Here is a 26884-nt window from a genome sequence, read left to right on the forward strand (position 1 = left end):
CGAAAGCAACCTACATGCTACGTGATCTAGTAATCACTAACATTCACTGAGGGCTCACAGCGTGCCAAGTTCTGCCCTGAGTCCCTGACAGGGCTTCTCCCCTGTGTCTTCATAACAATCCTTTGTGACAGGTATTGTTAGGATTACCCACATTTCACAGATGAGGAAAATAGTAAGGAAGTAAGTGGAAGGAACAAAGATGGGATAAATGGGAGGCCGGTGTTATCACAGTGCCCATACTTGGAGCAGAGGGGCAAAAATCGACTCAGGGTTTATAGCAGCCCGACCAAAGAAAGAAGGAGATCTCTTAGAGTCCAGAAGATGAAAACAAACCGCTCGGAAGATGCACAAATAAATGGTTTTCGTCTGACTTGTGTGGCCTTGGGCAAATCAGCTCTGTCTCACCCTCTGTGTTTTCCTCTGTACAAAGGCAGTGCTTACAGTACTGTCCCCCTACCGGGGCAGTTATGAAGGTCCAGGCGACGATAAAGACGGCAAGCCCAGTGCCTGGAGCCCAGAAGACACTCCATCAATATTCGCCCTCCTATATTTTCTCTGGCCTTTCTCCCCATCCACTTATTGAAGGAGGCATCTGGGAGTGTGGGTGTTTGACTGTAAAATCATCGGCAAGGCTGCCCAGCCAGCTCATTATTACTTAAAAAGAAGAAAGGAGCTGTGCAAGGCGTCTCGGGGCTTTTCAAACACGCCTGCTCCTGAATTTCACGAGCAGCGGGTGGCTGAACGGTTTGGTGAGTTCCAGCCTGGGCCCTGCTTGAGATCCACGTTAAATGAAAGGTGCCTCCCACTCCCCATTATGGTGCCGTGCCCTGGGAGGCTCGGGAAAGTCACGCTTTTCCGACATCTCCTGCAGCCGAGAAAGGCAATTGATTTTCCTGGCCTCATTTTTCGTGTTTTAAAGAACTATGTCCCCAGGGCTCCTCTGAGAGCTGAAACGGAGAAAAATCTCATTCATATGTTACCATGTAACCTAAAGACTAATCATGCACCTGACAACAGATATGGGCGGAACACCTAGTCCACGGCAGATCCAGGGCCAGGCGCACGGGCCGCAGGGACGTGGGCAGCTACACGGTCTCTACCGTCAAAAGAGCCCTTTAGAAGGAAAGCAGTGAGGAAGACAGCACCACGCAACGAAGCCAGCCTGGAAGGAGAGCGGGAAGAGTGACGTGGGCAGAGAGAACAGCGTGTGTAAAGGCGTGGGGATGTGGATGTTACCAGACGGTGAAAGAGGAAGCTTGATGGGTAAATAGAGGCAAGCTCAAGAAGGAGTATGGGGTCAGACTAGAGTTTATTGGGACGACAGGAGAGCTAACATGTGTGTGATATCTGGGGTCCACTGACATGCTTCCATTTGAACATTAAATATTGCTCTGGCAGTTTGGATGGAGATTCAGTTGGAGGGGGTAAAATTCGGAGGTGGGAAGACCAGTCAAGGGCTCTAAAAATAGTCCAGCCCTGAACACATATTCCACGGGTGGCTTCTTCAGGGCCTAGCACGGAGCTAGGTATCTGGGGAAGTAAACCTAGGTCTGCTGGGTGCCCACTGCATTTTGATGCTTTACAGATGTTTTCTCATCTAAGTATTACTAAACAAGATTGGTGTCTCCATTTCACAGATAAAAAAAAAAAAAAAAAAAAAAAAAAAAAACCTAGCTCAGGGAAGTACAGAGAGGTGAATCACACTGGGAGCTCCACGGCTGAAAATAAGTGTGGCCCTACTCTGCAGACCAGCGTCAGAGATGACAGCAGGCTCCAACATGAAAGGAGAGACAATTTGCTGTCTCTTTGGAGTGAGATGCTGTAAACTAGAGCCAAAAATAATTCATGTGTGCCTAAAGGGTAAACTGTAAATACAGAGCCCCGAGCTCTATTGATATTCAATGATAAGTGATGTTGCTTTAAAATCAAATAAATATACACACATGGAGGTTTTAGCTGTATGCCATCATCTCCGGAACATTAGATTGTGGGCCAGGTCTGGTACTTCCATGAATCACCCATACCACCTACCCCAAGGCTTGGGTCACGGTGGCTATTTGGTAAATACTTATTGACTGAATGGGGTCACTTAGAAAAAAAATGCTGAAGGGGGTTACAATTAAGAGAATGACAATGGGTGCGTTTCAAAAAAAAAAAAAAAGCTTTCAAAGCTTTAGAGAGGCATCGGGGAAATACAAAACAAAACCACATTCAGATATCACCTCACGCCAGTCAGAGTGGCCAAAATGAACAAATCAGGAGACTATAGATGCTGGAGAGGATGTGGAGAAACGGGAACCCTCTTGCACTATTGGTGGGAATGCAAACTGCTGCAGCCACTCTGGAAAACAGTGTGGAGGTTCCTCAAAAAATTAAAAATGGACCTACCCTATGACCCAGCAGTAACACTGCTAGGGATTTACTCAAGGGATACAGGAGTACTGATGCATAGGGGCACTTGTACCCCAATGTTTATAGCAGCACTCTCAACAACAGCCAAATTATGGAAAGAGCCTAAATATCCATCAACGGATGAATGGATAAAGAAATTGTGGTTTATATATTCAATGAAGTATTATGTGGCAATGAGAAAGAATGAAATATGGTCCTTTGTAGCAACGTGGATGGAACTGGAGAGTGTTATGCTAAGTGAAATAAGCCATACAGAGAAAGACAGATACCATATGTTTTCACTCTTATGTGGATCCTGAGAGACTTAACAGAAGACCATGGGAGAGGGGAAGGAAAAAAAAAAAAAAAGAGGTTAGAGTGGGAGAGAGCCAAAGCATAAGAGACTCTTAAAAACTGAGAACAAACTGAGGGTTGATGGGGGGTGGGAGGGAGGGGAGGGTGGGTGATGGGTATTGAGGAGGGCCCCTTTTGGGATGAGCACTGGGTGTTGTATGGAAACCAATTTGACAATAAATTTCATATATTGAAATAAAAGCTTTAGAGAGGTAGTTGGGTACAAATAAATTTTGTTTATTAATTTTTCACATATTTACTGAAAACTACCTACACCCTCCTAATAATACTAAGCCAGATGACTTTATGTTTTAATTTTTTTAAAAAAAAAGTTCAAAGAAACAGATGATTTCTCTATTCTTTCAAATTTTTTAGAGCACTGAGAAAGAAAAAGGCATGTTCATTCTCTTTACAAAGACAACATAATAATAACACCATACCTGACAAAGACAGCACACACACAAAATCACTCAACGTAACCTCACAACATTATTAAAGCCAAATTTCCAAATAATATATTATCAGACAGAATTCAGGAGTATACCGTGACCAAATGTGGACATGTGAGAATGGCTTAGTATTTAAAAATCTGTTTGCATAATTTACCATAATGCCAAGCCAAAGAAGACAAACCATACATGCAGAAAAGGCATTTGGGGGAAAAAAAATCCATGAAAATATAAATGGCGAAATGTTAGGAATAGCAGACCTGAAGGTACTGGCCAATGCAATTAGACAAGAAAATGATATGAGGAGTCTAAAAACAAACTACAGGGGAAAGAGCACAAGGAGACTAAATATCAGATAGGAGAGCAATATTAGCATTAGTGGTAGATGGTACAATTACATATGTAGAGAACACAAAGGGTTACATTTTTACACAAAGTATTAAAAACAGGAGAAGTTAGTAACAACTACCCGGTGGGCAAAGAAATGTACAAAATTCAAAAGGATTTTTATTAAATGTAAATAACAACCAGTTAGCAAATATAATGGAAGGAAAGGTCCCTTTTACAATATCAACAAAAAAATAGATAAAATACTTTGGAATAAACTTAATCAGAACTGTAAAGATGATTTTAAAGTTCAGCTAGAACCTCTAAAAAAGACTTTGGCAGATGCAAGGTTAAATGTGTAGCTACATAGACCCAATACTTTACAGATGTAGCTTCTCCTCAAATGAATCTATTAATTCTTGTAACTAATATGAAAAAGTAGCATGAGTTTTTTTGGAACCTAAAAATTATATTAGTATTTATCTGGAAAAGGAAACGCACTAGAAGGGGGTAAGGTGTTTCTGAAAAATCAAAGGAATGAGGGAAGCACAGTTTACACAGATTGTAAGATGTGTCATAAAATTATGTAATGGAGACAACTTGGTATTGTCTCAACTTTCAATACCAAACAATTATAAGATCAATGAAAGAAGAGAGAGCCCAGCAGTAAATTCAAATATATACGGGAATACAATATCTAAAAACAGTGGCATGACAAGTCCGGGAGAGGAAAGGTTAACTAATGAATGTGGAACGAGTGGCAAACTGCCATTCACAAAGAGAGAAAGCTGGATTCCTACCTTACTCATTGCAAATTCCAGATGGATCAAGATTCTAACATAGAAAATAAAATCATAAAAGTATCAGAAGAAAACATGAGTTCAGGGTGGGAGAAGGCCTTGATTTTTATAGAATCAAATGTATCAGTATTTTCCCTTATGCCTTCTGGGGTTGGTGATTAATTTAAGTTAAAGCAAAAGTAGGAAATCTTGCAGGCTTAATAAATAAGTTACACCATACGCAAAACCAAAAGGCAAAGGTCAACTCAGAAAGTACCAAATAAGTGAGAATGACTAAGTTCTCAGCTTTGGGAAGAGGCCACACCCATCAGTAGGAAGGAACAGCAAGTGGTCCAACCAAATAGGATGTTTTCCAGGAAGGAAACAAAGGTCAAACAGTCAATTAGTAAACAGAAAGGGGCTCCATCCCCCTGATAATGAAAGATACACAAACCTAAACAAAGGTGAGGTGCCATTTACTATGTATCAGATTGGTAAAGCTTTTAAAGATTGTTAAAATCAGCAATGTGGGGAAGAACACACTTTCAGGCATGATGGAGGAAGAACACACTGGTGGAAACATTTTAGTAGATAACTTGGCCAAACTTATTAAAATTGAAGACCCAAAGACTCTTTGGCAAAGCTTGTAAGATAAAGATTCTCATATTCTACAAATATACTTGAAAAATATATGAAAGATGTGTGTGTGTGTGTGTGTGTGTGTGTGTGTGTGTGTGTGGACACGCACACTAGGAGGTTCACTGCAGCAGAGTTTCTCACGACAAAAGACTGAAAGCTGGAACAACAATAGGGCACTGATTTTGAAAGATTATGAAAACCCTCAGTCGACAGTCATTAACAAGAACAAAAAAGGATCTCAATGTGCTGATGTGGAAAGATCTCTGAGACATATTATTAAGAGAAATCAAGCAAGGTGCTGGAGAATATATATAAAATGGTCCCATTTGAGAAAACAAAAAGGATATCAAATGTATATATGCATATGTAAATCTATATATGCTGACATGTAGAAAATGTCTCTAGATGGGAACATAAACCATTCCTGGACCATCCAATAGAGCTTTCTGCAATGATGGAAATGTCCGATAAATTTGAGCCATCCAATATGGTAGCCACTAGACTCCTGTGGCTATTAAACACTTGAAATGTAGCTTGTGTGACTGAGGAATTAAATTTCGAATTTTATTTCATTTTGATTAATTTCAGTGAGTATAGCCACATCTGGCTAGAGGCTTCCAATTTGGACAGCATAGACATAGACAATGGCTAGTTGAGGTGGGAAGGATTAGGAAGGGAGAGAAAAGGAGACATTTTTCAGTTTATGCTTCTTATACTGTAGGAACTTTGCACATGTAGATGTGTTACTCTTATTTAAAGAGAAAAGTTACGGACCACCTATTGTTTTCAAGGCCACAGGGGATGTAGAACTCAGGCAGGGGTGACGTCTGTCTTCAAGAGCCCAGGCTTTCACAGGGCATTGGAAAATTGTAGTTAAGAAAATAGCTGCACAAAGGAGGTGAAGTTGACCGGCTCTCTCCAGTGAGGAAAATCCCAGAGGAAACAGTTCCACATCTGACAGAGGGGAAGGGAGGACAAGCTACTAGGATGGTCTTCATCCAGGAGGTGATGTTTGAGCCAGGTCAATGAGATAAATAGGTGGGCCCTAGACCCTGGGGGAGAGAAAAGTATTCAGGGTGCAGGAAACAGCTAAGCCAAGGAGTGGAGGAGATAGGCCAGAGTGTGCCCAGGATCCTGTGAGTAATATAGGTTGGCGGGAGGAACTTGAAGGCAGGAAGGAGGGGAGATTGAAGAGATGAGCAAAAGACAGGTCATGAGGACCGCGTGCAATGAACTAAGCAGTTCAGATATCACTGTGAAGGCCAGGGAAAGCCCCAAAATGATTTCAAGCAAGAGTAAAAAGTGATCACAATGATTTTGAGAAGAGACACACATTGGCTGTGACATGGAAAGTCAAAATCAAAGGTTGAAGCTGGAAGTGAGGGTGCAGTTGAAATATATACGAGACTTATTTTTAGCCTCTACAGAGAAATAATAAGAAAGCTATTTATGGGTCTTAAATTGCATTCTGCTCATGAAACAATCACATTTGGTCTGTTTAGAGTTAGGCAGTACCAAGGGAAAAGAGAATTCAAAGGGCAGTATTTTTCCCAGCTCCCAAGGCCATCTCATTTTTATTGAACCCCTAGGACCTTGAGAAGTCTTTTGTCTTTACCTTAACTAATTTTTCCAGGGCTTCAAATCTCCAGGAGATGGCTAGGATAAGAAACTGAATAACTCAACAAATCTGACATATCTCAGTGGGGCAAGAGTGGCGTGATTCTTGTTTTTCGACCAAGAAACATGGTGGCAAATCCTAGACCAATGCTTCTTCTCCTTGGCACCCATGACATTTGGTGCAGGATAATACTTTGTAGGGGTCATCCAATGCGATACAGGCTGTTTAGCAGCATCCCTGGCCTCTACCTACTAAATGCCAATAGTATACACACACGGGTGCACACACAAACACACGCACAGGCCACAGCCGAGACAGCCATAAATGTCTCGCATTGCCAAGTGTCCCCCGGATGCAAAATCACCCCTGGTCGAGAACCACTGTAAGAACATCAAAGACAGAGGAGCCCTTGGAGACAATCCTACCCAACTTCCTCATTTTACAGATGGGAAAACTGAGGTCCAGAGACTGAGCCTAGAAGTCAGGCATCCTCACCCAGGTTAGAGGTTTTTTTTGGACACTAGAGATCTTTTTCTTAGCTTCAAAGAAATGCAGTTAAAAACAAATCGGCAGAATTTTCATTCAAGTCAGCTTCATCTACGTGTGTATTCATTTATACTTTCTCTCTCTCCTCTCTCTGCCTTCTCTCTTTCTTTCCCTGATATACATGATTCAGCCTAGAATTTCTATTTACTGATTTGGTTTTCTAGCCACAAATGCGACCAAAATTATTATTATTATTGTTGTTGTTGTTGTTGTTATCTAAAAAAATGTTAAGTTTGTTTATTTATTTATGGAAAGAGAGAGCGAGAGAATGCAAGCAGGGGAGGGGAAGAGAGAGAGAGAGAATCCCAAGCAGTCTTGGTGCTGTCGGTACAGAACCCAACCTGGGGCTCAAGCTCACGAACTGTGAAATCACGACCTGAATCAAAATCAAGAGTCAGACGTTCAACCGACTGAGCCATCCAGGTGCCCCTATTATAATTATGTTATTAGTAAAACATCCACTCTCTCTAATTCGGCATTTTGTTTGTTTGTTTTCCCCTTGTTCACAGTGAAGAGGGTAAGCGGAAGATATCTAATATATACCAGGGGCTACTGTGTGCCAGAGCCTCTGACAGGCACATCACAAACATAATCAGGGGGGCCTGGGTGGCTCAGTCGGTTGAGCGTCCGACTTCGGCTCAGGGCATGATCTCGCGGTTTGTGAGTTCGAGCCCCGCGTCGGGCGCTGTGCTGATAGCTCAGAGCCTGTTTCAGATTCTGTGTCTTCCTCTCTCTCTGCCCCTCCCCTGCTGGTGCCCTGTCTCTCTCTCCCTCAAAATAAACACTAAAAATACAAAAATTAAAAAAAAAAAAAAAAAAAAACGTAAACGTTACAACAATCCTTGGAAGTGGGCATGGGTATCCAGCACCCGTCAGATTGCATAACGCGACTGAGTTCAAGTTGTGGAGAATTAGAATGAGCTCACAATTAACACCCAAGTAAGAGTTGACTGTTTCCAGAGAACTGAATTCCCTCCCAGTTTCTCAAATCGTGGAGCTGAGGGGCTTGTCAGCACCTCCAGGAGGAAGCTAGGCCTGTGTGGCAGTTGCTATGACAACTAATTTTCTTATAATTATAGAACATGGTGGTGACACATGAGCTGCACACACAGTCACTTTGTTAGGACCTGTCTACCTCTGACAGTTCCAGGAGCTTAAACATCACAAATTTTTTTTAAATCACATTTAATATAATCACGCATTGTGGCAACGGAGGCCCAGAGAGCAAGAAAGTCAGGAGACGAACCCTCCCACCGTGTGATGGGACCGAGAGGCAAAGCCACGTGACAAGCAGTGAGGAAAATGGCATTTCTCCCTTGGGAACTTCTGCTTCTCTTTTTCCTTCTTGGATCAATGCATTTCAGGGCTTGGCCAAACAGTGTATTCAAAGAAAAGAAAGAAGAAAAGAGCCAAAGCAAAATTAGACTAATGCTTGGCAAACAGCAAGGATAGGCAGCAAAATTTAGCATTCTAACAGAACAACACTTCTCAGTTTAGTTTAATTTAGCCAATTCCCAAAATGTGTAGGTTTTCCCAATTTGGAAGATGGGTATAGACAAAAGACCACATATAGACACTCACACATACACTCAAGAACACCCATAGAGGGGTGCCTGGGTGGCTCAGTCAGTTAAGCGTCTGACTCTTGATTTTGGCTCAGGTCATGATCTCAGGGTCGTGAGATTGAGCCCCGACTTGGGTTCTGCATTGGGCGTGGAGCCTACTTAAGATTCTCTCTCTCTCTCTCTCTCTCTCTCTCTCTCTCTCTCTCTCCCTCTGCCCCTCCCCCACTTTCTCTCTCTCTCAAAACAAAAAAAAGAAAGAAGGAAAACATCCATAGACACACACATCACAGTGGGTCAGAAAAGCCTGATTCTACCCTTTACTGGCTGTGTGATCTTGAGTATCTTAACTAACATCTCTGATCCTCACTTTTCTCCTCTGTACATTGAAAACTGATCTCTCCTTCATGAGTTATTGTGAAGATAGCATGGAAAGTGACTAGCAAACTACCTGACACATACAGAAGCTCAATAAAATGGAAGTTATTGTTATTAATTAATTCATTGCAAACAATAATTTTTAAATACTGTTTTACTTTCCACGAACACCTTCCTCTTAGGACCCCAATGTGGGACTGGAGAAAACTTCATGAAGTCCTGCCTTCGGTGGCACGTTCAGCAACCTAGCCAGGTAGCAAGAGATCTCTGCCGAAGCAGAGACGGGCACAGGGGCCGAGGGAAATGTTGGGACCGTGGGGCTCCCAGGTGAAGAATTAACGTGGGGGATCGAGGACTGGTTTCTGGAGGAGGTGACAGTTGAGCTGGGCCACAAGGCAGAGCACGTGGGGTAGAGTGGAGTGAAAAGTTCACGGGCAAAGACCTGGAGGTGAGAACGGGCATACATACGGCAGACTTGCAGAATTATGTGAAAGTTGAAGCCCTGGGCGTGCAGGAGGTCAGTGGCAGAGGGACAGGAACTAGCAGCAAGGACCACCTCTGGACAAGCCTGCAATGCCATGCTGTTGGCCTGTAGGAAGTAGGGAGCCACCGAAGATTCCTCAAGCAAGATAGAGTGATCTGATGCGATTTTGCTCGTGCTGGGCGGAAGGGGGTGAGATGGAGACAGAAGTTCAAAAGCCGGCACTGTGGACAGGGTGAGTGAGGAGGGACAGGTGTACCAAGACAACGTCAGTTGAGACGGAGGGCCGACCGAGACGGAACGAGGCACGGCTTTGCCTTGGAGGCCCAGCCTAGGCGGATGCAGCCCATCGGGTCACGTGACCGACTCCCCAGAAATATATTATTGCGTAAGTACAAGGGCGCCCATGGTACTGTGTTAGTTTACATTAACTCCGTCCTTAGACGCCCTAAGCCACCAGGCTTAGACTGTGGACATCACTAGCCCATTTTGCAGATAGGGAAACAGAGGTTCAGAAAGGTGAAGTGACCTGCTTTAGTCACACAAATCCCCAACCCATGTATTCCCCCTTCTTCCGTGTGGCCTTTCGTCACGCTCTTGGGGACGGGGCGTGATTCGTCATGTTTGCCCATTTCCATGGTTCGTTACGAGCTTCCAACAGTTTAACAACTGGTTTGCAGGCTTTTCATAACTGGCTCTCAGGACAGGGCGTGAGCCAGCTCCAGCCCACCCTGCAGGAGTCCCATAGGAAAGAAGAATGTTCACAACACTCTAGCAGTCTTCTTGGCCATCAGATGTATTCACCCAGTCACTTGCTTTCTTGTAGCACTTACTTACCAAGGCTTGTTTGCATCGACGAGAATGTGAAGCCAGCACTAAAAGCAGCTCCAGTTATTTGACTATGGAGTGGTCACTGAGTCGCCCCGGCCCTCCCTGAAACCCTGAGCACATTCCTTCTGAGACAGCACCATGGACGTTTTTGTTAAAAACAAAACAAAACAGAAAAGCCACGTTTGGTTTTCAACGATCAATTAACAACAACACGCATTTCTGAAAGCTGCCCTGACAGTACAATTCCATCAGGCTCCCAGAAAGTGCCCAGACAAAAGCATAGGCCAGCATCTTTATTCTGATTTTCAGTAACACCCTAGCCAAAAATGCAAGCATAAACATCAAATACTATCATGGCCTTTCTCCACCGGGTACTCATATGCAGATTCTACCCCCGCCAGATAATGACTCTGCTCTTAACCCAGCAGGCAATGTTTTTAATAACTCACCTGTGACATTCCTCACAATAAAAAAATAGGAGAGCCATAAAAACCAAGACAACAGATAATAAAGTAAAGCATCTTATCTCCATTTGCCCCTGTCAGCAAAGATTAGAATCCCTCCCGAGGAAAGCAGCCCCTGGGGTTTTGATGAAAAATTGGCAGAAGCAAATGGCAAAGGTAGAAATGGGGTCTCACCTCCCTCGGAATGTGGCGTCAAAAAGAGACATTTATAAGAATGTGTCATTGTCAAGGAGCTGAGAAGCAAAGATGAGGCCCTGATTTTAAATAAAGATATTGAAGATGAGGCAGGCAGAGCTCTGGTGTTATTAATAAAGGCAGAATTTCTCGGTCAGCCAGGGGGATTTTTTTTTTTTTTTTTTTGGTCTACTCATTCATCTGTTCACTCAGTTATCGAAGCCATCTTTTGGTTCCTAAGGTGGCCAGACACTGGCTAGGCTCTTGGGGTCCGAAGATGAAGAAGATACCATTGTGGCCCCCAGTGAGTGCAAGACGCGGCAGGTAAACTCGATGACGTCCACACCATGTTACTGGTGCTAGAACAGAGGCTCGTACAGCAGGTGCAGGAAACCCAAAAGGAAGGATAGACCATGCGGGCAAGCTGGCAGAACCACACGGGCCAGGGGCCACTCGGGGGGGGGGGGGTGTTGAGGGATGAGTAGGGAATGTGTGCAATGGTGAAGGCAGCAAAGGCATTCTGGCTGGAAGGGACAGCACGAACAGACAGGAAGGCAGGCAGTGGGGGGAGTGCTTTGGGCAGTCGGAGCTTGTGGGAGAGGCAGGCGAGCAGCGGAACTGCAGACGGGTTTTTAAGGTGGCAAAGCCCTCATGGGATGGGCTCCTTCGGAAGAGTCCTTCTCAGGGGCGGTGAGGACAGGTGTCTGAGAAAGGAGGCAGGGGGACCCAGGACGAGGCCGGGCCTTGAGAGGATGGGTGAACGGAGAAGAGAGTACAGTTATTGGAGACTTTCAGGAGGGAAAGAGGCCTGGACTCTTCCAGCTTTTAGACGTGGCCACCGACCCTGGCAGGCGGGTCCTGCCACGGCACTATGTCCTTTCTTATGTTGGTGCACGAGCGGAGCAGAGGCCTGAGACAGAGGGCCGAGACCCCGTCCCTTGGTCACACAGAAGAGAAGGAGAAGGAGGAAAGGAAAACCTGGCAGGCAAATTGGCTTAGCAGCGTCCCCGGGGAGCTACTCACTCGTAGCTCAGTTCCCTTCCACTGTAAGCAGCCTTGAGAACTGAGTGGGTCAAAGAATTGAGTGGATCAGTGGATGGATTTTTGTTTATTTTGTGTTGTTTCTTTGTTGTTGCTTGCTTTTAGTAATAACCCACAGGCCCCTGTTCTCTAAGAATTACTAGCCCTCCCACTCCCAGTGCTCCCCCACCCTACTTCCTGTTAATGTGTCCATTTGTCTGACAGGAACGTTGAGTTCTGGTCCCTTTGCACTAATGCATTCCTCCCATTCCGTCTTCTCCCACTGATCGTGCTCTGGGTGTCCTCCAGACATCCCCAGGATCTTTCCCCACGCACTTGGACGGCCCCCAATCTGCGCTTGCCTAGGCCATGGCCACCAGAGTCAGACTTTCTGGACCCTGAATCAGGATGTGGTCAGACACGAATACTGAGGCAGTTCCAAAAGACTGGGATTCCAGTTGCCACACACCAGACCCCCAGTCTATGCCAGGCCCTGTGCTGGGAACGGGAGACGTGTGGGTAGGCCCTCCAGGGATCAGAGGCTGGGGGCCAGGCTGCGGATGCGAGAGCAGCCAATTACCCTACAGCGGCATTCAAGGCCCCCACGTTACTTGCAGAACCAAGAGGAGGCACCAAACCCAGCTGAGAGGATCAGGGGAAGCAGCCCAGGGTTGCTGATCTGACAGGGACAATACAGTTGAGAAGGTGGCCAGAATGTTCTCGACTAATCCACATTTGTGGGCTCCTTCCAGAGCGAGAGAATTCTGTCTCATGCACTCTTCGTCTCCCGGCAATGGGCCTTTGGCCCCAGCTCGGAGCAAATACTGATAAAGACAAAAAAAAGGGCGGGGGGGAGGAAGAACAAGGAAGGAAAGAAGGCGAGCCAGCCACAGAATTGGCAAGGGCAATCCCAGGGTGGCACGAAGGTGTGGCAGAGGGAGTGGGATAGGGTTGGGTTCTTATTTTGTTCTAACACAACCAGGCTGAATGGCCTTTGGAGCCACTTCACTTCTCTGACCATCAGTTTCCTCATCTGCAAAATGGGGATAACAATAGGAGTACCTCTTGGTTGTTATTAGGCTGAAAAGTGGATTAAAAGCATATTTTAACAAATACTAGGATTATTCCTATTATACCCGATCTATTGAGGAACAGCCTACCAAAAAATCTGCCTGCACTCCTCAGTAGGCAAAAAGGTGGCTCCAGAGGTCACTGTAGATAGCCAGAGAGACTGCCCATGAATCCAGACATTGAACTGGCTTCTCCTTGAACAATTCCTGCACTTTCCCAAGGGGGAAAGCTGGAAGGGGAGGCCCAGATTTGCCTCCAGCCAGCAGACAAAAGCTGGCTAATTAGGCAGGAAGCTAAGAACCCAGGAGGAAGAAAGGGGATCTGAACAGGAAGGAGATAAAATGATCATTCATTAAGACCTAGAGGGTACCAAGGACTTACACTATTTGTTATGTCAACTGTGTGGCCTGGTTTATTACTGAGGAATCAGGAGCTCAGAAAGGTGAAGGGACTTTCCCAAGGTCACGGAGCCAAGAGGTGACAGGGACGTGATCTCAGTTGCCCAGGTCATCCTAGCCCCAAAGACCCAGAACACCTCTCATTCACCTGACACGCTGGCCTCCAAATGCAACACTCAGTTCCTTCTCACACCGGCCTGGGGGACAAGCGGGTCTGACAGCATGGCCAGATGCACCAGCACTTTCCACAACACCAACATCCTCCCCAGCACCAGCACCTTGCACGGTGCCAGCACCCTCCATAGCACCTTTCATGGCAAAATCAGCTTTAGAAGGACACCTAGGTCTCAGGACTAAGAAAGAAGGAAGGGCTCCTCTCTGCATGCTCCTGTTGTCTCAAATAGCCTGATGAACAGTTTGTCAAGCCTGTGACCCCTGGCAAGAGCCTTCTTGGTTTTAGAAAAGGCAAACATTCCAGGTGATTCTCTCAGCCAGTCTTTTTCGGTTCATCTCCCCCGCCCGGTCCTGTCCTCTCATTCTCTCATGTTGCCCCCAGCTGCTCCGTCCGGGTCAGTTTTGAAATGTGAAGCAGTGAGCTGTTCCTCCCCCGTGAAGGTCCTGGAATGAGGGGCAGGTGTCTCCTGGCCAGCCCCACAGTCACCCCTGCCGGTGAGCAAGACCGCGGGGAGGCAGCCCAGCCACTGTTTACCAGCACCACACTCTCTAAGACTAGCTGGGAACTCTCTGACTTCCGGTGCTGGTTCTCCACCACAAAACTCCATCCTGAGTTCCAGGCCATTTACACCCAAGGGCAACCAGACCACCATCCTTGGCCATCTCCCCCAGGCACCTCTCACTCCAGGCATCCCCCCAGCCTAGATCTCCCAGCTCCTGCTCCAGTGGACAGCATGCCCCTGCCCAGCCAGCCAAACGAGACACCAAGGAATGTCCCCAATAGCCCTTTGTTCTACCAGGAAAAAGTCCTATAAATCCCATCTTCAGAACAGCCCACCGGATCCCTGAGCCCTGCTGCAGCCAACAGCTCAGACCCTAGACTCTTCCTAATTGCCTTCAAAGCCTCCTCCCAGGCCCCTGAGATACAGGCCCCCTCACCCCTACAGATATACCCTCCACACCGCCCAGGGGCAGCTCTCTTTGAGAAAGCAGAGAGGCTTGTGAATGCTCACTGCTTTACGTAAACAAACGGGGCTCCCGCCCACACCCGACAGTCAGTGCTGATGAAGGACAGGTGCCCCCAAACCCAATACCTTCCTTCCTGACTCCCAGGATCAATCGAGTCAAGCTGCATCGGGAGCTTCCGCAGGCCCAGACCCTGACTGAGCCCCTCCTTTTCTCTTAGTTGACCCACTTCTGTTTGAGCGGGAAGTGACCACTGTGGGCAACCTGGCTGAACAGAAAGGCCAGTCTGGCCCAGCTCTGAGCCCTGACCCTGCTACCTGCTGGCTAGAGGAGCAGGTCACCGTCACTGTCCTGAGCCATGGTTCCCCTTTGAGACACGGAGGGATGCATCAGTCTCTCGGGGGCTTGTGGACGTTAAATAGGATTAAATGGCAACATACCAAAAGTGCTCAGAGAAGAGGAAAAAAAAAATCATCCAGCACCACCCCAGATAACACGGCCACAGACGGCATATGTTGATACATTTCCTTCCACGTTTTCCCCCCCTCTGTTTACTTGTGTGTGTGTGTGTGTGTGTGTGTGTGTGTTTCCATAGTTCCAATCCTGGAAAACACACAATTTTAATCTCTGCTTTTTTCACTGAACTTTCTCTCTGAAGTATTTGCCCAAATTGTTGTGTGTCTTCATCACCATCATTTTAAAATGACTGCCAAATAAAGAATAATTCCACCAGAAGCTTGTAACACTCTATTTGGTAAAAATAAATAAATAAATAAATAAATAAATAAATAAATAAATAATTCTACTTCTTTTCTGATTACTGAAATAATGCATGCTCATACCAAATTTGGAAAGCAGGGGAAAGTCAAAAGAAGACGACAATATCTCATGGGTAATTCAGAGTAAACTAACTACTCTCTCAGAAAAAGGAAACCTTGAGAAACTGCCAAACTAGCCCATCATAGGGACACGGGGCTTGTTTACAGAATCCTGAGGAAGTTGGTGACAATGTAGCGTTGCTTCAAATATTTTGATTTTATAAATAACACTGCAGTGCACATTGTGGTTCGTGAATCGGGGCATATTTCTGATGGTCTCCGCTGCGGGGGGCGGGGGGGGGGTCACAGGTCAGCTCACTCTCTGGCCCAGTGCGTCCTTATGCTCCAGGATGGCCCCGGCCTCCCCTGGAAGCTCAGTGCTCATTCTTTTAAGGTCTGCAGTTCAGGCCACGCCCATATTCACCGGGCCCACGCTGAGCCAGACAGGAAAGCTACAGCCCAAAGTAAGAGAACCCGGCCCTCAGAGGTGGGGGAGGTGGTCAGCATCCAAGGAATTCTCACCCTCCCGAGGGATGCATGCAGAGGGACCGCATTCCCTCCCTCCCGGGCTCACACACCCAGCTGCGCTAACACAGATTTAGCAGGGAGATGGGGAACGGCTTGTTTACCATATATACACACTCGAGTCCCAGATAACCAACCAAGAGCTGATTTTTACTTTCAAAATCCCCAGTCACGGTTGACACTAAATGGCTACGGTTTGTTGGGTACTTACCATGAACAGATCCAAGGGCTCTGCATGTCTTCTGTACTTCACCCTCCCAGCAACCCTAGTATCACCTCCATTCGACAAATGAGGTTTGCTGGCTGGGCGCAGCCCCTTGACTGGTCCGAGGTGGAGACAGGGCTCCTACCCAGTCAGACTGCTCCCATATCCATTGTCAGAACCACTGGTTCTAGTAAAATCATGGCTGATTTTGCTTCTTAGATATCTTTTAGGTCTTCCCGTGTCTCTCTATCTGCTTGCTATCCTTGTTCAAGCCACCGTCTCTTTCTACTCGGACGATTGCAGTAGCCTCATAGTCTCCCCACGCTCCCTCATGCCTGCTGCAGTCCATCAGCCACATAAAAGCCAGCGTGCTTTATTTAAAACCCACTTAAATCATGTCTCTCCCCTCCTTGAAGTCCTTCAGAGGCTTCCTTTATGCTTCTAGCATAAAACCCAAATTCCCGCATATAGTCTACAAGGCCTAGAACTGTCTGCCTTCTGCCCACTTCTCCTGTCTCATATCTGCCTGATCCCTACCCACTGCCGACAGTCTCGCCTTGTTGCCCTTATTCCTATTCGAGAGTTGGGACCAACCTCAGGGCCTTTGCACAAGCTGTGCTCGTCCCAGCTACCTAAGTGACTTCTCCAGGTTATTTCCCTGAGGTCTTCCTTGCACAGCGTGCTTCATGGCTCCTTCACGCAACTTATCACAGTGATATATACTTATCAGTCCTCCGAGTGAGGAGGACCAAGAAATAGAAAGTCATCCATTTGGTTTTTTCCACTAAGAAGTCAGCTTTTCTTTCCTTTTGTCTTTTTTGCATTTTGTTGCAACCATCCGCTGACTGAAATTTGAGGGTTTTGTAAAAATACATTTCCATCATATTTCCCGGGGATTGTGATGGAAAGACAGAGACAGGGACAGGCGGAGAAAGAGGAAAGGAGACACATGTATCAATTATCAAATTATCTGAGCATTCCAGGGCAGAAGAGAGCGTAAGTAGTGTTCGAGAGGCAGAGCTTTTGTTATTTGATTAGACTCTGTGCCCCCGGACAGTGTGGCCTCGAGAAATCCTCTAGAAAAAGCCTATGCCATTTCCCACTCTTCAGTAGCAGCTAGTCTACTGGCACGAAGAAACTTGAGCTGGCGGAAGCCAGCCTTACCTTTACAGTTTGTGTCACCCCGTCAAGAAACTAACCGTAAATTCAGCGATTTTCGGCACCCGGAACTTTCCTTTGTTCTTCTGTTCAGGCTGATATTCCGTTCTTGTCTTCACAATCACCTGAAATGTTCAGCCAGTGTTAGCACACGTGGAGACTTCAAACACTTCTCTGCTTTCCTTTTTCTCAGTAACTAGAATTTGTTTTTTTAATTTTTTTTTCAACGTTTTTTATTTATTTTTGGGACAGAGAGAGACAGAGCATGAACGGGGGAGGGGCAGAGAGAGAGGGAGACACAGAATCGGAAACAGGCTCCAGGCTCCGAGCCATCAGCCCAGAGCCCGACGCGGGGCTCGAACTCACGGACCGCGAGATCGTGACCTGGCTGAAGTCGGACGCTTAACCGACTACGCCACCCAGGCGCCCCTCAGTAACTAGAATTTTTATACATCGCACAAAGAACAGAAAATAAAGAACTTCCCTCTCAAACACACAAGAGCGTAGAAAATTCAAATTATCCGTACTTCTCCATTGCAACAGAGGCAACCATAGGTGATGATTTTGGTCATACCTTTCCAGGTGTATTTATACGTGTCTATAGGCGTCTATGATGTATATGTGTGCTATTATGCAAACATATATATTTTTATGTAACGGGTTCGTGCTTTGTGAATCATAACCTACTTTTATCATACAACAATATACTAACATCTTTTAATGTAGACAAATACGCAATTGTATTTTGCCTTTTGATGCAGCATAATATGTCACGGACGCGTACTCTACAATTAGTCCGATGGGTCTCTATTGTTGAACATTTAGGTGGTTTCCACAGTTTGGGTGATGTAAATAAGTTACGATGAACAACCTGAAGCTCAACCTTTCTACATACACTTCAGTGCAATTTGATTTAAGGGCTTGCACCAAGAAAAACATAAAGGCCTTTGAATCTCCTGGCTCATATTTTTCTGAAGTCTGAATACTTTGCAGAGGTGGTTAATATCTTATCAAGGTACGCTGTCAACCTGCCAAGGCATTTATGGAACTGCGTCCCACTGTGTAGGCAAAGTGGAAGAAAAAAGAACCTGACAGATAATCAATAACAATGGCCGAGTGCCATGGCATCAGGAAGAACACCGAAGCTGTCCGAGACTCAGGGCCTCACCTGTAAAACGTGGGCAATAGCCATAATCGTCACCCCTGTTGAACAAGGTTGTTTTGAGGGTTAAATGAGATGATAGTGGGTAATATTTCTGGAATTATTTATTATGTGCCAGAACTGGATCGAGCACTTCATATGCATTTATCTACATACCACTACTGTTTCCATTCTTCTGACAAGGAAACTGAAGCTCAGAGATACTAAGTCACTTGCCCAAGGTCACGCAGCTAAAAGGAAGCTGTCTTCTAACCATGATCACTCTTACTTCTCGCTGGAGCTTAGATTAACTGAATCTTCACTGAAAACTCCCACCACGTTTTCCCGGAGACAGCAGTCAATTGTACTGACTCGAGCAAAAATTTCTCCTGTGAAGCATGTTAAGTCTGTGAGGCATGCCATTGACTAAATGTAGCTCAAAAAAGAAAAGGTGGGGAAAGGACGACTTTACTGAACATCTCCCGTGTGGATAACTTCAATATGTTAGTTAAGGAGGCTCGGGGCCCTGCCCATCTAGCCCCTCTCTTCCTCCCCATCATCGAGAACCCATTGACAGATGTCAGTTCTCCTCTTGTATCTCACCTCTCTCCAAACAACAGAAGCAAGCCCTGGCTCCTTCAGATAGGGAAGTGGGGCAGCCAAATAAAGGTGAGGGCTACTGGGGAGATGGAGTGGATCGTTGTGTTAATTTTTTATTTTCTTTCAGCCTCCTATTCCAAAGGACAGGAAAGCAGATGCCTCTTTGCCTGCAGGTAATAAAAGCAGGTCTCCTTCTTTGCAAATTGACTATATAGCAGATAGCGGGCACTGAATATTTGACGTCTGTATCTCAATTCTATCCTGTGGGGTAGATACTGGTACTGTCGGTATTGTAGGGAGGTGTAAGGGTATGAATACCCTTTGAATACTAGCTCCGCTAAGCCTTCTGTATCTTTGTTTTCTCACATATAAAATGGGGCAATGACCATAAATACCTCATTAGGTTGTTATAAGGTTTAAATGAGTTAGTAGAGGATAAGCACTCAGACCATTCATTCAATAACAAATGTTTATTTGAACCCTGCCTCTGAGTGCTGACAAATTTTCTTCCCTAGATGTTTGAAGCAGATGTGGAATTGAGCTGTCCTGTACCTGTCAGCCCGTAGGTCCTCCCTACCCAGCCCATCAAGAGCAATGCAAGGACTTCTCAAGAGGAATGCTGTTCAAGCATGCTCCTCCTGACCTCCTTGTCTGGAAAAGAAAAAAAAAAAAAAGGTAGGGGGTGATAGATGAACAGAAGTTTACTGGGTGAGCAAGCCAAGGAAAGACATTTTCTGCAAAGTGAACCATGTGGCCAGAGAAAGAAAAGTGTGGAATACCACGTGGTCTACACAGTTTGCTGTTTGCTTTCATGTGAACTTCAATGGATACATGAGAGTCGGGAGCTAATGTAACTAAGGAAGCAACTGCTTAAAGCATAGCTCATATGCTAGGTGCTTCTATTATTACCTAACTCAATGTTCTGGGTATGTGCAGGTGCTTTGTGAACTTAGAGGCTATTCTACAAATGTTAATGATTCAAAATATTTTGGATATCACTAGACCAACTGTCAGGTTATAAAGTGGTGTGGAAAACGTAGATGTCTGCTCATTCTGATCCATGTTGTTAGATATATTCACAAGCTGGGAATTATAATGTCTTTTCCCTATTTTCATGTTGTATGTACGTATATATACATACGTGTGTGTGTGTGTGTGTGTGTGTGTGTGTGTATTATAATGCATCTTGGTATCTATTTCTAGACATAGTGAATTTCCTGGTCGTTGTGTCATGTGAACCATAAGGCTTGGGGCAATAAATGCCTTTGCCTTTTCTGGTAAGTAGTATTCTCAGATGGCCCTCTAGCTTCCTAACCCCACCCTTCCCCACCCCAGTGTATGTGTGCAGGATAGTCTCCTCCCTCAAGAGTGTGGATAGGATGATGGCCTCTGATGGCATAGTTACTCCCTGGTGATATTCTGCTGTTATAAAACTCCATCACAGCAGACTGGAGAGAGATTCTCCTGCTGGCCTTGAAGAAGTAAGCTGACATGTTACAGGAAGGCCATGCAGCTGGAACCTGAGGGCAGATTCTAGATGCTGAAAGTGACCCAGGCTGACAGCCAGGTCATTCAAGAAGATGGGGACTTCAGTCCTACAAGTACAAGTAACTAAATTCTGCCAACAACCTCAGGGGGCTTGGAAGGGGATCCCAAACTCCAGACAAGAAGGCAGAGTGGCAAACACCTTGACTTCAGACCGGTGGGACCCCAAGCAGAGAGCCCAGCTGACCTGTGCCTGGACTTCTGACATACAAAAACTGTGAGATAATAAAATGGTGTTGTTTTAAGCCATTTCCTTTGTTGTCTGACACTAGAAAACTGATGTGCCTTCCCACATGGCCAAGTCCATCTCAACAATCAACCATCTCTTGGGTTGATCCCTTTGCTGCTAGATTTTTAGCCATCAGATCTCGGCCATCTACACATCACACATCAAACGTGAAGAAGCATTTGCTTCTTCAACCTTTCTTCTGCCCCACTATTTCTACAAACATCTTTTCCAAAGCTCAAAAAGCCCAAAACCATTTTCATCATTCCACATTAATTTAAAAGACCCTATGCATAGCTGACATCTTGAGAAAGATGCCTTCTGATACCTCAAGATGGGTGACAGAACCTTAAAAATATTACCGTTGGACTGAGATAATGAATAATCATCATAGGCCCTGTCATTCTAATTATCATAATAAACATTTTGTGGTTGCATCTCTGGCATCCATTTAGATCAAAAGTTTCCAGATATCCTTTTGGGAACTCACCCTTGCCCCAGTGCGTGGCAGCCATGTGGTCTGGTCGGGCCGATGCCTCCCTCATGGTAGGAACGGTCCCTTAATTGGGTTAAGCCAATCAGGGCATACCATCCTATTGATCATAGACTTTGATTGGCTCAGAAGTGGTCATGTTACCCAATTTGGACCAATAGTATAGGAGGCAGTATTGACCAGGGACTTGGGGAAAGAAGCCTCCTTGCTCTTTATGGGTGTTCCTCAAAGAGCATGCTCTTCCTCTGGTTGGTGTATTGAGGCCTTGAGTTCTGAAACTTCTGTAGAGATTATTGTCCCAACGAGGAGGACCCAAGATGAAGACAAAGGTAGCAGGTGAAGGAGGGCGGAGCCCGGAGGAACCTAGGGAAACGGAGATGGGCCCTGATCACATGCTGCCCTCTGGATCATACCTTGCCTGAAGTCCACTTTGGACTCTGCAGTTATAGGGACAAATATATACTCCTTGGACCTTAATCCAATGTGGGTTAGGTTTTCTGTTACTTGAGGTAAAAAGCTCTATCTGATAAAAATGTGTTCCAAGAAAAATGAACTGAAAACTGTTAGAATTTAGCAAGATGACCAAATAAGCATCACAAAATCAATAGGGTTTTTTTTTGGGGGGGGGGGGCACCAGCAAAAAAAAATCACCTCAAAATATAATGCGTCCACCAAAAGATACAGTAAAAATGTTCATGGCCACTTTTTTCATAATATCTCCAAACTGAAAGCAATCTAAAGGTCCATTAATAGGAGAATGCATAAAGTGCGGTTTATTCATAATAAAATGGAATGCCACACACGTGGGTGAATCTTAGAGACATTACATTGAACAAAAGAAATCAGACACAAATGTTTTCTATATATTATACGACTGATTTCACGTATATCAAGTTCAAAATATATATTAAAAATTTATATATTATTTATTTATATAATTTGTATATAATATTTACAATAAATACACAAATAATAATAGTATTTATAATTATATACCATATTTCTTCTTAAAGTATCTCATTTACCACTTGCAGTAATGGGAGGTACCGAGTTTGACAGAGTGGGGGTCATAGGCCTCCTTAAAAACCGTGTCCTGCTTTTTCCCTGAACCTCTATGACTGGCTACTTATGCCCTGAATGACTTTCTTTTTTTGTTTTTAATTTTTTAAATGTTTGTTCATTTTTGACAGAGAGAGACAGAGCATGAGCAGAGAGAGAGAGGGAGTCACAGAATCCGAAGCAGGCTCCAGGCTCTGAGCTGTCAGCACAGAGCCTGACGCGGGGCTCGAACTCACAAACCGTGAGATCATGACCTGAGCTGTAGCTGGATGCTTAACTGACTAAGACACCCAGGCACCCCTGCTCTGAGTGGCTTGCTAATGTAAACAGTTATTTTGGTTTTGGAATCCCATTCCTCAAGCCACTGAGTTCAAACACAGGCCAAGGGTCACACTGGTGACCCATGCTGGTCCTCAGTCATCTCCTCTCTTTAACTAAGCTACATTTTCTCTAAAAGTAACCCAGATTACCGTGTAATATTTTACCTCGGCCCCTAAGGAAGCGTTAGCTCATTAGAACTCCATATCCACATCAAAAGCAGGTCTTTGCCCATGTACCTAGAACAAATAGTCCTCTGCTCTCTTCTTTGACCTCTCAGTATTCTCGTTCACTCCTTCCCCCTTGAAACGCCCTTCTCTTTTGGGATCATGGCGGTATCGCTCTTGGTTTTTTTCCCATTCACTGACCAGTTCTCCTCAGTTCCCTCTTCAAGATCCTCCCCCTCTGCTTGACCTGTCAGTGTTAGAATCTCTCAGGGTGAGGTCACGGCCGTGCTTCCCTCCTACAAGTCCCCTCTGAGTATTTGCTCTCCTATTACTTCCAAGCCCATCCGTATCCTTATAACTTAATCCAGACCTCATCTAGAACTCAGCTTACCCTACTGGACATTTGCCCTTGGACCAACATGCCTAAACGTACCACGTCCACAGCAAAGCTCTTTGTGGATCCACCTGCCTCTCAACATTTCTTCCTCAAGTCATCTCCCCCGAACCGCAGTATTATCCAGGCTAGTGCTCATGTCCAACCAAATACAGGAATTCTCCCATGACTCCTCCCTTGCCTTCACTCCCCGAATCCATTTCAGCGCCAGCTCCGGCTTCTCAAGCATCTCTCTCAAATCAATCCACCTGTCCAGTTACATTGCCGCCACCCTAGTCCAGAGCATCATCATCTCTCCGTGAATGGTTTCTCTGGCCAGCTTCTTGTTCCCATGCTTGCCTCCCCAAACTTAGGGAAAAGAGTTTTCTAGATCGAGGGAACAGAAGATACCACTACACATTCAGAAAACCCTCAGGAGGCTGGCACCCGGAGCAGCCACCATGAGCGGTTTTGAGTGGCCAGAACATAGAGCAGGGGAAGTGAGGGGGAAACAGAGCTCTGAATGCCACCAAGCATCTTGAAGGTTAACTTGAAAGCAGTGAAAAGCCAAGGAAGGATTATAAACCAGAGAGTGGCTTTCCAGCTGTGTCATACAAATAATGGAGAAGCCTCTGGCCACAGTGAGATACACTAACAAGATGTGGAGAACAAGAGAAATACAACCCTACAGAGTTATTGGAATCAACTGGCTATTGGGCGTGTCATGAAATTTGATGTTCTGTTCCCGTGGAGGGAAGCCAGAAACACTTCCCTTCTATAAAAGAAGATATGGCAACAGTCACCTTTTTTTTTTTTAGTACTATGAAGGGGAAAGCATAAGAAATGTGAGCCAATCATTAATTGTACCTTGGAGGAATCAGCTTACATAAGCAAAGAAAGAGAGAAGAGAAAATAAATTTGCAAAGAAAGGCTCTATTCTCTGCAGTTGAAAAAAAAAAATGGTAAAAAAAAAACCCGGAGCCCTGAGCTCCTTGATTAATAACAGAAATGGGGAGGGGAGGGTGGGGGAAATGGAGAGAGAAGAGGACACATTCTTTCTTATTATTTAAAGTAGGGTTTTACAAATATTTGGGAAAAAATGAACCTCCAGATTTTCAAATACCCTTGTGGATTTGGGCACCGATACAAGTTTGTTTTCTTTTCATATTTTACATCAGTCCCCATTGTCCTGTCAGCGGCTGATATGAAGAACATAATTTAACATAATTGGCATTGTGAAAACGGGATAAATTATTCATCCCGAAAGGACCCCTCGTCTGGATATATTCCCCCTTCACTGGCAAGGCCAGATAATACATGGTGGTTCAGATGGCACAAAGTACAGATCATAAAAATTTAAAATACTACTTCCTGGGATTATCAATAATGAAGAGGTTCCCACATGGAGAGGCCCCAGGATTGGCAAGAACAATAAATAAAAGTGCAGAAGTGTTGACAAGGAGCAAGATTGTATTTTTATGAGCTGGACTTGCACGGGCTGAAAATAGATCGAAGCTGCACCCTGAAGCTCGTCTCTGCAGCTAAGAGAGAGGTTCAGAGCAGGACAATGAATCTTCTGAGCACCTACCGTGTGCCGGGCACTATTGCTAGGGGCCCTGGTGATGTGTAGTTGGTTCATTCTCCTAACTCTCCTTACAACGTTCTCCCCAATCTTCATGCAACCCCTTTAAAATCATTAGTGGTCCCATTTCTTTTCAGATGAGAGAATTTAGCCTCAGAGACGTCAGCCACTTGCCTATGACCAAATGACTGGTAAGTGGCTGAACTGGTGGTTCAAACTCAAGATCCCCGTACTCTTTCCTATCGTTGACTTAAAGTGGGTACCCTCTGCCACTGCGCCAAAAGTGTTACAGCCTGTTTCTCAGGAAAGCCTCTCAGTGAGTCTGAAGTAGGAGTGATTATCCCCCCTTCTACAGATGAGGGACCTGAGTCCTGAAGAGCAGAAATGACCTCAGCACCTCACACACGGCTACTAAAAAGCAGGGCCTGGGGCGCCTGGGTGGCGCAGTCGGTTAAGCGTCCGACTTCAGCCAGGTCACGATCTCGCGGTCCGGGAGTTCGAGCCCCGCGTCAGGCTCTGGGCTTGATGGCTCGGAGCCTGGAGCCTGTTTCCGATTCTGTGTCTCCCTCTCTCTCTGCCCCTCCCCTGCTCATGCTCTATCTCTCTCTGTCCCAAAAATAAATAAAAAACGTTGAAAAAAAAAATTTTTTTTAAATAAAAAATAAATAAATAAATAAATAAAAAGCAGGGCCAGACCTTGAACGTAAGCTTTTGGCTCAGCTCCAAGTACCACCCGCTAAGAACGCCACCATTCAAGAATTATCACCTTCCGATTCTGCTTTCATGGCACCTGACACCACATTAGGAGCTCCATGAATTACTGTTGAATGAATGAGTCCTATCTCTAAAGAGACAAGGTGAAGTTGATCAGATGGGGCCTGAGTACTTCGCTGGGAACCTTTTCCCAGCTCCCCCCCGCTCACCTCTTAACCCATACTCCGTCTTCTGGGGTTTGAGTCTCTTTTTCTGGGCCCTCAAAGCTTGGCGAGGGCTCAGAACAGAGTAAAATGTTAGTGCTCAGAGGACATTAGCGGTAGTATTGTCCAACCCCCTCTCTCACAGGGGAGATGGGAGCCCAGAGGGGGGAAAGGGATTTGCTGCCCCTTCCGACACAGAAAGATTGGGTCAGAAGCAGGACTCTAGTATGGGTCTCGTCACTCCCAGTCTAGGGCTCTTTCCACAGGATCAGGTCTCCTTTCTTGCTCAGAGGCAGAATGGAGGCTGGGCCACTTTGGCCTCAGATGCACCAGCTGTAGTCCAATAAGACTACGTGTGTCCAACTCCGTGGCAGTGCATAGCACGTGGCCAGATGACGGACCCTCCACCCAGTCCTCTGCGGGGAAAGGGGAGGCTTCCAGCTCCTGTTATGAGCAGAAACTAGCTGCCTGGGCCAGAATCCTTAGAGTAGAGGTCCGCAGGTCTGCCTCTGAGCCTGTCCTCTGTGGTCCAGAGGCCCAGCCCACTTCACCGCTCAGCACTGCTTGTGGTCTGAGGCCAGCCCTGTGCTCTCCACGATGATCTTGATTCTGGGACTCAGCTGCTGAGAACGGTAAGAATAGCAACAGCAACAAGAACAATAGCCTTGCATTCGCATTTACTCCGCGCTGGACAGCCGGGTGAACATTCGACTTACATTGGCTCATTTCGCCCTTAAAACAGTTCTCACGGGAAGAGATGATTGTCCTCATTTTTAACAGCGAGGAAACAAAGGTACGGAGTGGCTAATAAACTTGCCCAGGGTCGCACAGCAAGTAGGTGACAGAGTTAGGGTTCAGATTCAAAGCACACTGCTATAATGCCTTCCGCCACATGCTGGGACACCGGTTTGCTCCTTGTGTGAGTGTGCGAGTCACTTCCATGCTCCAAGACCGTCTCACCATCTGGGAGAATGGGGGTGACTTTTTAGAAGCGGAAAATCTGGTACATGCTCATGGTAAAAAAAAAAAAAAAAGAGTATGAAAAATAGAGAATGAAAGCCTTCAAACGGGCCACCTTCCAACCCCTATCCCTACTCCCTCAACATTGAATGGTGTCTTGTGAGTCTCTCCAAAC

The 26884-nt window shown here is 45.6% G+C and overlaps 1 protein-coding gene across 1 annotated transcript in view; it reads right to left on the reverse strand.

Moving 5' to 3' along the window:
- Window positions 1-26884, reverse strand: part of NSG2 (neuronal vesicle trafficking associated 2) — a 55198-nt gene that overhangs the window by 19844 nt on the left and 8470 nt on the right. The window contains exon 3 of the mRNA XM_003981254.6: window positions 17370-17453. Coding sequence (XP_003981303.1) covers window positions 17370-17453 — 84 coding nt within the window. The remainder of the gene's footprint in view (window positions 1-17369; window positions 17454-26884) is intronic.

This window comes from Felis catus, chromosome A1 (genome assembly GCF_018350175.1).
Source record: "Felis catus isolate Fca126 chromosome A1, F.catus_Fca126_mat1.0, whole genome shotgun sequence".
Lineage (NCBI taxonomy): Eukaryota > Metazoa > Chordata > Mammalia > Carnivora > Felidae > Felis > Felis catus.